This window comes from Rhinopithecus roxellana, chromosome 22 (assembly GCF_007565055.1).
Source record: "Rhinopithecus roxellana isolate Shanxi Qingling chromosome 22, ASM756505v1, whole genome shotgun sequence".
In the NCBI taxonomy this organism is placed as follows: domain Eukaryota; kingdom Metazoa; phylum Chordata; class Mammalia; order Primates; family Cercopithecidae; genus Rhinopithecus; species Rhinopithecus roxellana.
Window position 1 is genome coordinate 7,478,146 of NC_044570.1, and position 13,270 is coordinate 7,491,415.

Genomic DNA, 13,270 nt, shown 5'->3' on the forward strand with positions numbered 1-13,270 from the left:
ATCTCAGGAGAAGAGGAGATGAAAACACACAGAGAAGCGACCCTGTGAGGACGCGGGGAGAACACGGCGTCTCCAAGCCCAGGAGAGAGGCCACAGGAGGAACCAGCCCTGCCCTCATTGTGATATTAAACCTGCAGCCTCCAGAATTGTGGAAACTAAATTTTGGCTTTTGAAGTAACCTCCAGTCTCCTTCAGATACTTTGTTATAGCAGCCCTAGTAAAGTAATAAAGATACATGGTTATTTTTTTCCAGGAAACCATGTGAAAAAAAACACAGGATCAATATGGAAGCAGCACGTATATCTATTTCCAAAACTGTACAACAATTTCCTGTGTTTTCCAGGTTTTTTTTTTTTTTTTTTTTTTTTGGTGAGACGGAGTCTCGCTCTGTCACCCAGGCTGGAGTGCAGTGGCCGGATCTCAGCTCACTGCAAGCTCCGCCTCCCGGGTTCACGCCATTCTCCTGCCTCAGCCTCCCGAGTAGCTGGGACTACAGGCGCCCGCCACCTCGCCCGGCTAGTTTTTTGTATTTTTAGTAGAGACGGGGTTTCACCGTGTTAGCCAGGATGGTCTCGATCTCCTGACCTCGTGATCCGCCCATCTCGGCCTCCCAAAGTGCTGGGATGACAGGCTTGAGCCACCGCGCCTGGCCGTTTTCCAGGTTTTGAATATCACCTTTATGAGTTTTCTGGATCTGACTGAATTTTCTATATGGAAATCAACATTTGCATACATGTCTAAATGAACAACTAAGTAGCTCACATTAGGTATAAAACACAACCAACTGCCAGGCATGGTGGCTCACACCGGTAATCCTAGCACTCTGGGAGGCCAAGGCAGGTGGACGGCTTGAGCTGAGGGGTTCAAGACCAGCCTGGCCAGCGTACTGAAACACCATCTCTACTAAAGCTACAACAATGAGCCGGGCATGGTGGTGCATGTCTGTAAACCAGGTACTCGGGAGGCTGAGGTGCGAGAATCGCTTGAACCCAGGAGGTGGAGGTTGCAGTGAGCCGAGATTGCACCACTGCAGTCCAGCGTGGGCTGACAGACTGAGACCCTGCCTCAAAAAAAAAAAAAAAAAAAAAAAACCCAAAACACAAAAAACACAAGTCACTGTAAAAGTCATCACCTATGATAACATGCATGCCGAGTCTTGCCAGATGCTTTGCCGTCGAATAGCCGATGCCGTCTGTCCCTCCCGTCACGATAGCGACACGGTCGGGTTGTCGGGGGAAACCTGAAAAAGAAGAAGAGAAAATCATCAAACTAAGATTTCAAAGCAGAGCACATATTTGTAAGAATTAAGCCTCCAGAGACGCAGGATGCCAAAGGGAGGGACGGTTCCATTCTTTCTGGTTCTGTTCCTCTTGAATTCCCACAGGCTCAGAAGGCATGAATGTATTAAAGTGGATTAGCCTCGCGTCATGACAGCGCAATAAAAAACCACCTGATAAATCCCCTGTCATCGCCCGTGAGTCCCTGGCAGGCGCTGGAGCATGCTGTCCATGTGACCGGCAGAAAGGTCTGCAGCATGGATACCCTTTCAGAGGCGAGTGAGAATCCTGAACTAACCTCTGCTCTCAGGGCAGCACTGGGCAGGACATCTTTGTTCGTTTGCGTTGTAAAACGTAGACTTTATCAGGATGTAGGCATGGTGGGGCCAACAGATCAGGAGACTGCTCTTGAGCAAGTGGTTTGTTACTCACAGGTTCCAAGAGGAGGCGCGTGTCACGCCACTCAGGACCACACAGGGGCACACATCCAGTTTGGTCAGGTGGGAAGACAAAGCGGACAAGAGCTTGCCTGTGGTTTCCAAGGGAAGGAACAGGTGAGGAGGCTTAGAGCGGGCTAGTGTGAATGATTTCAGCAGGCTCTGGGGCACAGCGGCTGTCCCTGACGCTCTGGTACCTGGTTTTGGGGTGGTTACGGCAGGTGGAGAGTGACGTGGAATAGGCAAGCCCAATAAAGGAGATGGTTGGGGGGCGGATTCTGGATTGGTGGGTTTGCGTACGAAAGACAGGCTCATACACGGGTTGTTCACCACCTCTGGGTATTCGCCAGCCATGGGAGGGGCCGGGTCTCTAGGGCTGACCAGGTCACGGAAGTCACGCATCGGAACACAGAAAATAAAAGACAGGGTTAATACAGTTGGCTTCATAGCTGCTGATAGCACAGGTGCAGATAGCATCTCACTGGAATTTCTGCTGAAGACAAGCGATCCACATTTTCACAGAGATTTGTATTTCTCTTTCCTCCTTCCATTTGTCCTCCCTTCCTCCTCTCCATCTTTCCTTCCTTCCTTCCCTCTCTCCTTCTTTCCTTCCTTCCCTCCCTCTTTCCTGTCTTCATTCCTTCCTTCCCTCCCTTTCTCCTTCCTTCCTTTCTCCTTCCTTTCTTCCCTCCCTCTTTACTTCTTTCCTTTCCTCTTTCCCTCCTTCCTTCTTTTTTTCATATATTTTTTTTCATACATTTATATTTATACTTTAAATTCTAGGGTACATGTGCACAACGTGCAGGTTTGTTACATACGTATACATGTGCCACGTAGGTGTGCTGCACCCATTAACTCGTCATTGACATTAGGTATATCTCCTAATGCTATCCCTCCTTGTCTCACTCCTTCCTTCTTCTTTTCCTCTTTCCTTCCCTCCCTGTTTCCTTCCTTTATCCTTCCATCCTTTCCTCTTCACTTTTTTCTCTCACTTTTTCCTTCCTACCTTCCCTTCCCTTCCTCTTTACTTCCTTCTCTCACTCTTTCCTTCCTTCTTTCCCTCTTTCCTTCCCTCCCTCTTTTCTTTCTTCCCTCCCTCTTTCCTTCCTTTCTTCCTCCTTCCTTCTGTCCGTATTCCAACCCTTCCCTTCTTCTTTTATAAAATATGTGTACAGCCCACACTCCATGCCCAGCACACAGGGAAACGAACTAGACCCACATAAACATGTTCTCTGCCTCAGGGAGATGTAGTTCCCCTGGGTAAGACACCATCCACTCTAAATACACAGATGTGTCTGGCAATAATCCACAACTTTCCAGATCTCACATCTTCCAGTTATGAACGAACTTCAAAGGAAACCCAGAGGAAAGGAAGAAGAGGAGAGGTAGATGCCTCCTGAGCGGATGTTGTGACGGAGAGAGCAAACGCCTAGCATGCCTGGGATATTCCAGGAAGAGGAAGGCGGCTGGCTGGCTGGAGCTAAGCACGTGGAAAGAGGGAAGAGAGGAGGGAAGAAGGTGTAGGGGCACTCCGCAGAGCTCGTGAGCTTCTCTCTGGCAGACCGAGCGTCATCACAGGGCTCTGAGCTGAGTCTGTGATATGTTTCACAGGAAGGAACGAAGGGATAGATTCCTGGAGAATCCCCTGGAGCTGGAGGAAGACAGGGCTATCGGGGTCCCCTGCAGCAGTCCCAGGATTGACGGGGGAGCTCGGCCACAGTTCAGCACAGGTGGTATGACAGCTGGTGGATTCAGAACATGTCTCACAGGTGCAGGCAACAGGGGTGCTGGTGGGAGCCAGACATCTCGTGTGGAAAGTCAAAAACAAATCACAAGGCGAGGACAGAGACGGGGACACGATGGGGCAAGAAAGAGTCTTTGTACTGGGGGCTGAGAAAATGCAAGACGGGAACTTGCATGAATTCCCCGGAGAAGGAAAGACTGAGGGAAAAGTGGATTTTGTAGGCAGGAAGTCAGGCAAGTCGCTTTCTGTGAATTATTACAGACACCTATGACCTTTTTCAAGTTTTGTTCAGGAGATTATTTTCTTCAACATATTTGGAATGTTCTTTATGAAAACATAAAGCCTGAGTGTCCACCAACAGATATTCTGATTTTTTAAAATATGGCACCTATATAACATGGAATACTACACAGCCATGAAAAGGAATGAAGTTGTGTCTTTTGCAGCAACACAAAGGGAACTGGAGGCCATTATCGTAAGTGAAACGACCCAGAAACAGACAGTCAAATACCACATGTTATCCCTTAAGTGGGAGTTAAATAATGTGTGCACATCAACATAGAGCATAAAATAATAGACACTGGGGACTCAGAAGCGTCACAGGGTGGGCTGGGATGAGGGATGAGAAATTACCTATTGGCTGCCATGTACGTTATTTGAGTGATGGCCTCACTAAAAGCCCAAACATTAGCCCTATGCAATATATTCGTGTAACACAAGTGTACTCATATCCACGAATCTATAAAAATACAAAGATAATTGAAATAGCAATAATGATTATAAGTCATGCTGCTATAAAGACATATGCACACGTATGTTTATTGTGGCACTGTTCACAATAGCAGAGACCTGGAACCCACCCAAATGCCCAGTAATGATAGACTAGAGTAAGAACATGTGGCACACAGACACCATGGAATACTATGCAGCCATAAAAAAGGATGTGTTCATGTCCTTTGCAGAAACATGGCTGAAGCTGAAAACCATCCTTCTCAGCAAACTCACACAAGAAAACTAAACACCACATGTTCTCACTCATAAGTGGGAGTTGAACAATGAGACCACATGGACACAGGGAGGGGAGCATCACACACCAGGGCCTGTCAGGAGGTGGGGGCTAGGAGAGGGAGAGCATTAGGAGAAATAGCTAATATTGATGACGGGTTGATGGGTGCAGCAAATCACCATGGCACGTGTCTACCTATGTAACCAACCTGCACATTCTGCACGTGTACTGCAGAACTTAAAGTGTGATAAAATAAAATAAAATAAAATGAAAAGGCCTACGCTGCTTTTACATGTTGCCTTTCCCAAGTGTAAAATTCTGTGTCTCCTCTCCCCTCAAAATAATTCCTATGTTGAAAACATTCCATCGCCAGGGTGACGGAATGAGGAGGTGGGGCCTGTGGGGGAGGCTCTTCAACATATAATGTGTTATTTGTCAGCCCATACATTTCGTTGACAGTATCGTGTGAACAATCCTCTCGGTGAGTAAGACTTCTACTATTTTGCTTGATACACGCATGAATCGATGAAAAGTTATGTCCACCTAGAAAACTGCAGCGTAAGCTTTCCATACACTTCGGTTTCCTGGCGTATTCCTCGTAACCCGAAGGTAGAAGTTGTACAATGACATTCCCATGTTCGTGACCCAAGCTAAGGGACTTGGAAATACTACTGATGTTCTTAATTTACTAAGTTTATTTTAAAAATCGCAATATGTTATTAAATCCTAATTACGAACACACACACTATGCATATATGCTGTGTGTGTATAAGTATGTGTCTGTGTGAGGGTGTGTCTGTGTGTGTACATACATATTTCTCAGCCCCAAAATGCCAACTTCCTAGTCAATAAAGAAAACACTAAAATCTTCCAGCTAAAGTTAGAAAAGCAGCACGTATCCATCCTGTTCTCTGTGATGCTTTTTTTTTTTTTTTTTTTTTGAGCTGGGGTCTCATTACATTGCCCAGGCAGCAGTGAAGTGGTACAATCATAGCTTGCTGCAGCCTCAACCTCCTGGGCTCAAACAATCCTCCTGCCTCAGCCTCCCAAGTAGCTGGGACTACAGGTGAGAGCCACCACAGCCGGTTTTTTTTTTTACTATTTTTTTGTAAAGATGGGGTCTTGCTGTGTTGCCCAGACTGGTCTTGATCTCCTGGGCTCAAGTCATCCTCCCACCCCGGCCTCCCAAAGAGCTGGGATTCCAGGAGTGCACCCTATCATTTAACATGTTATTGGAGATATTATCCAACGTGGTCAGATAAATAACTACAACAGATACAAGAACTGCAGAGGGAGAGTCAAAATATACTTTGCAGATGACATGACGGTATGCCAGGAAAAAACTAACAAAATCAACATTAAACAAATCCAAGAAGACAATTCAGGAAGGTTGTCAGAAAATTCAGGAGCAAATATCAATATAGCTTCCATAAATACAGAAACAACTGGCAGCTTAAAAAGGCATGGGAAGAGACAATCCTGCTGATAATATAGAAACAACAGCAACACTGAAATGAGACTTGGTCATTGACAGTGTGCAAAACCTCTATCAGGAAACCTTTGGGCCGCTCTGTAAAAACATAAAAGCAGAGTCGAGGCCATGGAAAGATGCCCTTGGGTCTCAGTGAGAATGTCATGCCACCATGGTTCTAAATAAATAAAGAAAGAAATAAAAGCGTGACAGATTGCAGAAGGATCCTTGCTGCCTTTCTAACTTTAGCTAGAAGAGTTTAGTGTTTTCCTTATGGACCAGAAAGCTGGCATTGGAGCTGAGAAATCTGTATGTACCCACACAGACACCCCCGCACACAGACAGCAGGTTGCAACAGTCACCAGACACCACCCACCCGGTGCCTCCGCAGATGGACAACATGTTTCGCAAGATCGGGCTTCCTCAGGGTTTTGGGTTTTCACAGCCAGTGACTCAGCATGATCAGAAAACCAGCTGGACGCTCCTTCTACCCAATGCCTCTCCCTCTCTCTTTTCACAGGTGTGGGGCACCTATACCATCATCTGAAAACCTTCCTCCACTGTCTTCTGCCAGCGCCTGTTTCACCCTTCACACAGAGTTTCCCTAGTAAATCTCTGGCCCATCACATTCCTTCTTGGTGTGTGCTTCTCAAAAGACCCAAACGGGTCAGGTGCAGTGGCTCATGCCTGTGATCCCAGCACTTTGGAAAACCAAAGGCAGGCAGTTCGTTTGAGCCCAGGAGTTCAAGGCCAGTCTGGGCAACATAGTGAAGTCCCATTTCCACAAAACAGAAAAAGGAACAAAAAAATGAGCCGGGCATGGTGGCACACCACTGTCATCCCAGCTACCCGGGAGGCTGAGTTCAGAGGATCACGCAAGCCTGGGAGGTTGAGGCTGTGGGAAGCTGTGATCATGCCATGGCACTCCAGCCTGGGTGACCGAGTGAGACTGTCTCAAAACACAACAAAACAAAAAAGACGGCCAGGCGCAGTGGCTCACAATCCCAGCACTTTGGGAGGCCGAGGCGGGAGGATCACGAGGTCAGGAGATCGAGACCATCCTGGCTAACACAGTGAAACCCCGTCTCTACTAAAAAATACAAAAAACTAGCCGGGCGAGGTGGCGGCACCTGTAGTCCCAGCTACTCGGGAGGCTGAGGCAGGAGAATGGTGTGAACCAGGGAGGCGGGGATGGCAGTGAGCTGAGATTGTGCCACTGCGCTCCAGCCTGGGTGACAGAGCAAGACTCCGTCTCAAAAAAAAAAAAAAAAAAAAAAAAAAAAAAAAAACAAACTTTGTCCAATCCAGAGTTAACAGACACCTAAGTCTGATTCCATGTCTTTGCTATTACGAATAGTGCTGCAATGAAGACACAGTATATGCGTCTTTTTGGCAGAATGACTTACTTTCCCTTGGGTAGATACCCAGTAATGGGATTGCTGGCTCAAATGGTAATTCAATTCTTAGTAAAATGTGGTGCATCTATACGATGGAATACTACACACCCATTAAAAAGAATAAAATCATGTCCTTTGCAGCAATAGAGATGCAAGTGGAGGCCATCCTCCTACGTGAATTAACACAGAACCAGGAAACTAAATACCACACGTTCTCACTTCTTACTGGGAGGTAAACATCAAGTACACATGGCCATAAGAGGGGAACAATAAACCCTGAGGAATTCAATGGGACAAGGAAGGGATGGGGCAAGGGTTGAAAAACTATTGAGTGCTATGCTCACTACCTGGGTGATGGGATCCTTGCTGTCCAAACCTCAGCATCATGCAATATACCCAGGGAACACACCTGCACATCTACCCCCTGAATCTAAAATAGAAGTTGAGGCCGGGTGCAGCAGCTCACACCTGTCATCCCAGCACTTTGGGAGGCCAAGGCGGGTGGATCACGAGGTCAGGAGTTCGAGACCAGCCTGGCCAACATGGTGAAACCCCATCTCTACTAAAAATAAAAAATACAAAAATTAGCTGGGTGTCATGGTGTGCGTCTGTAATCCCAGCTACTCGGGAGACTGAGGCAGGAGAATCACTTGAACCCGGGAAGCGGAGCTAGCAGTGAGCCGAGATCACGCCATTGCACTCCAGCCTGGGTGACAGCGCGAGATTCCATCTCAAAAAAAAAAAAATTTTTTTTAATTTAAAAAATAAAATAGAAGTTGGAGGGGGGGGAAAAAGATCTAAACTGATACAACCCTAAAGGTGTCAGAATGATCCAAGTCGATATGCAAATTTGATGTGATCCAATAAAAATAGTTCACAGAATTTCTTTTAGGCAAACCGGACAAGTCGATTCTAAAATTGCTGCGGGGAAAAGAATTGCAAATGAGGCGGCAAAGAGGAAAATTCTGATATGTATAAAGACTGAGAACACACCGGCCCTGTAGGAGATGAAAACATTTGAGAAGCCGCTATCATTAAACGGGAGGTGCCACAGCCATTAATGGAGCAAGGAACAGGCTACAATTTCCAGAAACAGGCCAACTGCATGTGGAAATGTAGGTATACGACAAAAGGGGCAAAAGATGGGTGTTTTAATAAATGGTGTTGGGGCACGCGAAGCCACATTAGGAAAGAGACGAAATTAGAGCCAGACCTCACAGTGTGCGTCAGAGTGAACTCCAAGACAAAAACAAAGTTAAACCATGAGAAGATTCCAAGAAAGCAGGAATCATTACTTTAACCTCCGCAGAAAGAAAAGGCTTCCTAAGCAAAAATTCAGAAAGGTGGTTAGATAAACTTCACTATTAAAAAAACTACGTGATTAAAAAACAGGCCGGGGCAGTGGCTCACAGCTGTGATTCCAGCACTTTGGGAGGCTGAGGTGGGGATATCGCTTGAGGCCTGAAGCTCAGGATCCACTTGGGAAACAGAGAGAGGCCTCACCTCTACAAAAAATTTTAAAAATTAACCAGGCGTGGCGGTGCGTGCCTATAGTCCCAGCAAGTTAGGAGGCTGGGATGGGAGGATCGCTTGAGCCCAAGAGATGGAGGCTGCAGTGAGCCAAGATCACGCCACTGCACTCCAGCCTGAGTGACAGAACAAGACATTATCTCAAAAAAAAAAAAAAAACAAAACAAATCTCCATAAGCAAAGTAAAAAATTAATAATGAGCTGGGAGAAAATTTGCTACTTCTGTCGGAAATATTAACAGCTATTTTTCAGATATCTAAAAAGTTCAACTCCAGAAAAAGCCCAAACATGCTACCAAAAAAAAGAACAAAAATATCAGTTTATATAGAGAACAGGCTCCAATGGCCCTCAGCACATATGTTCTCCTTTATATCTAATATCTAATTCAGACTGTACTGAAATACTATTTCTTTTTTTTTTTTTTTACTTCAAGTCCCGGGATACGTGTGCAGAACGTGCAGGTTTGTTCCATAGGTAGACATGTGCCATGGTGGTTGGCTGCACCCATCAACCCGTCATCTACGTTTCAAGCCCCGCATGCATTAGGTATTTGTCCTAAGGCTCTCCCTGCTCTTGACCCCGCCCCCCAACAGGCCCCTGTGTGTGATGTTCCCCTCCCTGTGTCCATGTGATCTCATTGTTCAACTTCCACTTATGAGTGAGAATATGCGGTGTTTGGTTTTCTGTTCCTGTGTGAGTTTGCTGAGAACGATGGCTTCCAGCTTCATCCATGTGCCTGCAAAGGACATGATCTCATCGTTTTTTATGGCTGCATAGTATTCCATGGAGTATTTTTCTTATTTATTTATTTATTTATTAGACAGAGTCTCGCTCTGTTGCCCAGGCTGGAATACAGTGGCACAATCTCGGCTCACTGCAACCTCCGCCTCCTGGGTTCAAGCGATTCTCCTGCCTCAGCCTCCCGAGTAGCTGGGACTACAGGCACCCGCCACCATGCCAGGCTAATTTTGTTTTTGTATTTTTAGTAGAGATGGGGTTTCACCATGTGAGCCAGGATGGTCTCGGTCTCCTGACCTCGTGGTCCACCTGCCTCGGCCTCCCAAAGTGCTGGGATGACAGGCGTGAGCTAACGTGCCCGGCCCCATGGTGTCTATGTGCCACATTTTCTTTCTCCAGTCTATCATTGATGGGCATTTGGGTTGGTTCCAAGTCTTCACTATTGTAAACAGTGCTGCAATAAACATATGTGTGCATGTGTCTTTATAGTACAATGGTAATGGGATTGCTGGGTGACATAGCAGAAGATCTCCCCATGGCATCTGCACACATTCAGGATTGATTCTGCTAGAAGGAATGGCTACCTTCACCTGGGTTTAGTTGCTGGGAAGATGCTCCACATGAATGAAAAGTCTCTTCTCTTCTGACGTATTTATGGCTGCTAAGGTTTTGACAAAAAGTTTCCGGAATGGCACTGCAGGCAGGAACGTTAGCTCCAACTCAATCTTCCTTTTATAGATACAAGATCTTCAGGACTCGATTATCGCAGAGACAGGAGGGGAGTGGGGATCCCCCAACGTGGCAACCAAGAACCTCATTTCCCATGGTTCTCGCTGCAAATCATGCTTTCACCCCTTACCTACTTAGCCTCCATTTGTCCCTGGTTAAAATGCGGGGGAACAGGTTTAGGATGCATTGTATGCAGTGGGAAAGGCTGCCTGTATAACGTCAGGACCACCACATGCTCTCGTCTTTACATGGATGAAATATGTCACAGCTCTGACTGTCAAAAACAAAACGCACAGAAAGCAGGCAATAGCCTGTTCTTTTTTTTGGAGATAGAGTCTTGCTCTTGTTGCCCAGGCTGGAGTGCAAAGCCATGATCTCATGATCTCAGCTCACTGCAACCTGCAACCTGCAACCTCCAACTCCCAGGTTCAAGCGATTCTCCTGCCTCAGCCTTCCAAGTGGCTGGGATTACAGGCGCCCGCCACCACGCCCGGCTAATTTATTTTTGATATTTTTAGTAGAGATGGGGGTTTCACATGTTGGCCAGGCTGGTCTCGAACTCCTGACCTCATGATCTTGAGCACACAGTCAGTCCTCATCTGTCACATCAAACCAAGGCTAAGGACTGGGTGCGGTGTCTCATGCCTGTAATCCCAGCACTTTGGGAGGCCGAGGCAGGCGGATCACGAGGTCAGGAGATCGAGACCATCCTGGCGAACACGGTGAAACCCCGTCTCTACTAAAAAATACAAAAAATTAGCCTGGCGTGGTGGCGGACGCCTGTAGTCCCAGCTACTCGGGAGGCTGAGACAGGAGATTGGCGTGAACCCGGGAGGCGGAGCTTGCAGTGAGCCGAGATCGCGCCACTGCACTCCAGCCTGGGCGACAGACCAAGACTCCGTCTCAAAAAAAAAAACCAAGGCAAAGAAGCAAACTTCACAGTTAACACATAACGGACCAGAAGAGAGGTTCCCAAACGTCCCCATTTCATAGCATACATGCTACCCAGAAAATCTGTTCACAGCACTCTACGCAAAAAAAAAAGTTTCTTTTATATATATATATATAACGTTTTTGATATATAAATAAATTTTACATACATTTTATAAAATATATTTTATAAATTTTATAAGTTTAAAATTATATAAATTTAAAAATATATTTTATAAAAGTGTAATATATAAAATATGTATTTTATATATTGTATAATATATAAAAACATATTTATATAATAAATTCATATCATATATTTATATTACATAAATATGTATCATACATTTATATTACATAAATATGTATCATACATTTATATTACATAAATATGTATCATATATTTATATTACATAAATATGTATCATATATTTATATTACATAAATATGTATCATATATTTATATAATAAATTAATTTTCCATATTTATATAATAAATTTATATTGTAATTAATATTAAAAATATATTTTTATATGACATATAATTTATATGTAATATATAATTTTATATTTTATAAAATTTTAAAAATACAAAATATGTATATTGTATATGCTATATAATATATAAAATACATATTTCATTAAATTTTATAAAATATGTAAAATCATATTTTTAATATGTATTTTTAAAAATCCAAAGTGATGGTGTTGAGAGGTGGGGTTTTTGGGAAGTAATGAGGTCATGAGAATGGAACCTGAAGCATGAGATGAGTGTCTTTACCTCAGGGGCCCCAGAGAGCTCCCTCACCCCTTCCACCATGGGAGGTCACAGCAAGAAGGCGCCATCTATGAACCAGGAAGTGGGTCCCCACCAGCCACTGAATCTGCCACTACTCAGGAGGCTGAGGTGGGAGGATCACTGGAGCCCAGGAGCTTGAGGCTGCAGTGAGCTATGATTGCACCACTGCACTCCAGCCTGGGTGACAGAACAAGACCCTGTCTCAAAATAAATAAATAAAAGAAAATAAGAATGAGTTTTAAAAAATAGAGCTTCCAGGAGTTGTGGACAATTTCAAATAATCTCATACTACACATAATTGGAATCCCCAAAGAAAACAGAGGGAATATTTTAAGGTGATGGCTGAAATTTTTGCAGAGAGAGGACAGAAGAATAATTTTAATTTCCTTCTCTGTGGCTTTGTGTATTTTCTAAATCTAAGTGGACATCAATTACTATCCTTTTATAATGAACCATTTTCTCAGTCAACACAGCCTTCCAAACACATATTTAATTTGCACAAACAAACAAGATATTTCATACTAATTTGACAAGAAAGCTCTGCCTAGTGCAGTAACAACTGACAATGAATAAACGTGTAACTTTTAAGAGGCAATCATTTGTGTTATTTAACATCAGACTGCTGTTTCCCACTGGTATTTTCATTAGATTTCTTTAAAAAGTATCTTTATCACAGTTCATGAATCTGCAGAATATAACGAATTTAAGTTGAGGCCAGGAAATATGCATTGACTTCTTATATTTCTCTAATGTCACATGTGTGCAGGAGGTCACCCCCCAGTAGAAGAGGTTCCCTGTACAGTGGGGTCCCCTGTGCAATGGGAGTGCCATTTTCATTCCGTTTTTTTGTCTCAAACACGGGGGGTCGAATCATGCACCTTTCTGCTTGTGACCATAGGAAAGCAGCCTTCATCTATTCTACACGGGTACATCACACACCGGGCCTCCATGGTTCTCCGGGCTGATGCCCAGCCTGCCTCCCACAGACGGCCAATGATGACTGAAGACAGATGCCTTGCTGTGAACTCTCTGCACACCATTGCCTGACCAGGTGCCAGGCATTAAGACAAGTGCCCCATCAATGTTCACTGACTGAATGAATCAGCTCACCCATCCATTGACGAGTCAATCAGAGATGAAAGGTTGACACTCCCTTCCTTGAAAGGGCAAGACAGATGGACTATGGACTGAACGTGTGTGTCTTCCCAAAAT

The 13,270-nt window shown here is 44.7% G+C and overlaps 1 protein-coding gene across 2 annotated transcripts in view; it reads right to left on the minus strand.

The window, feature by feature from the left end:
• Positions 1-13,270, minus strand: part of DHRSX (dehydrogenase/reductase X-linked) — a 293,745-nt gene that overhangs the window by 204,243 nt on the left and 76,232 nt on the right. For both annotated transcript variants that reach the window (XM_030926232.1, XM_030926231.1), the window contains exon 2: positions 1,133-1,240. In XM_030926232.1, the coding sequence (XP_030782092.1) occupies positions 1,133-1,148 (16 nt within the window). In that variant the 5' untranslated portion in view covers positions 1,149-1,240. The remainder of the gene's footprint in view (positions 1-1,132; positions 1,241-13,270) is intronic.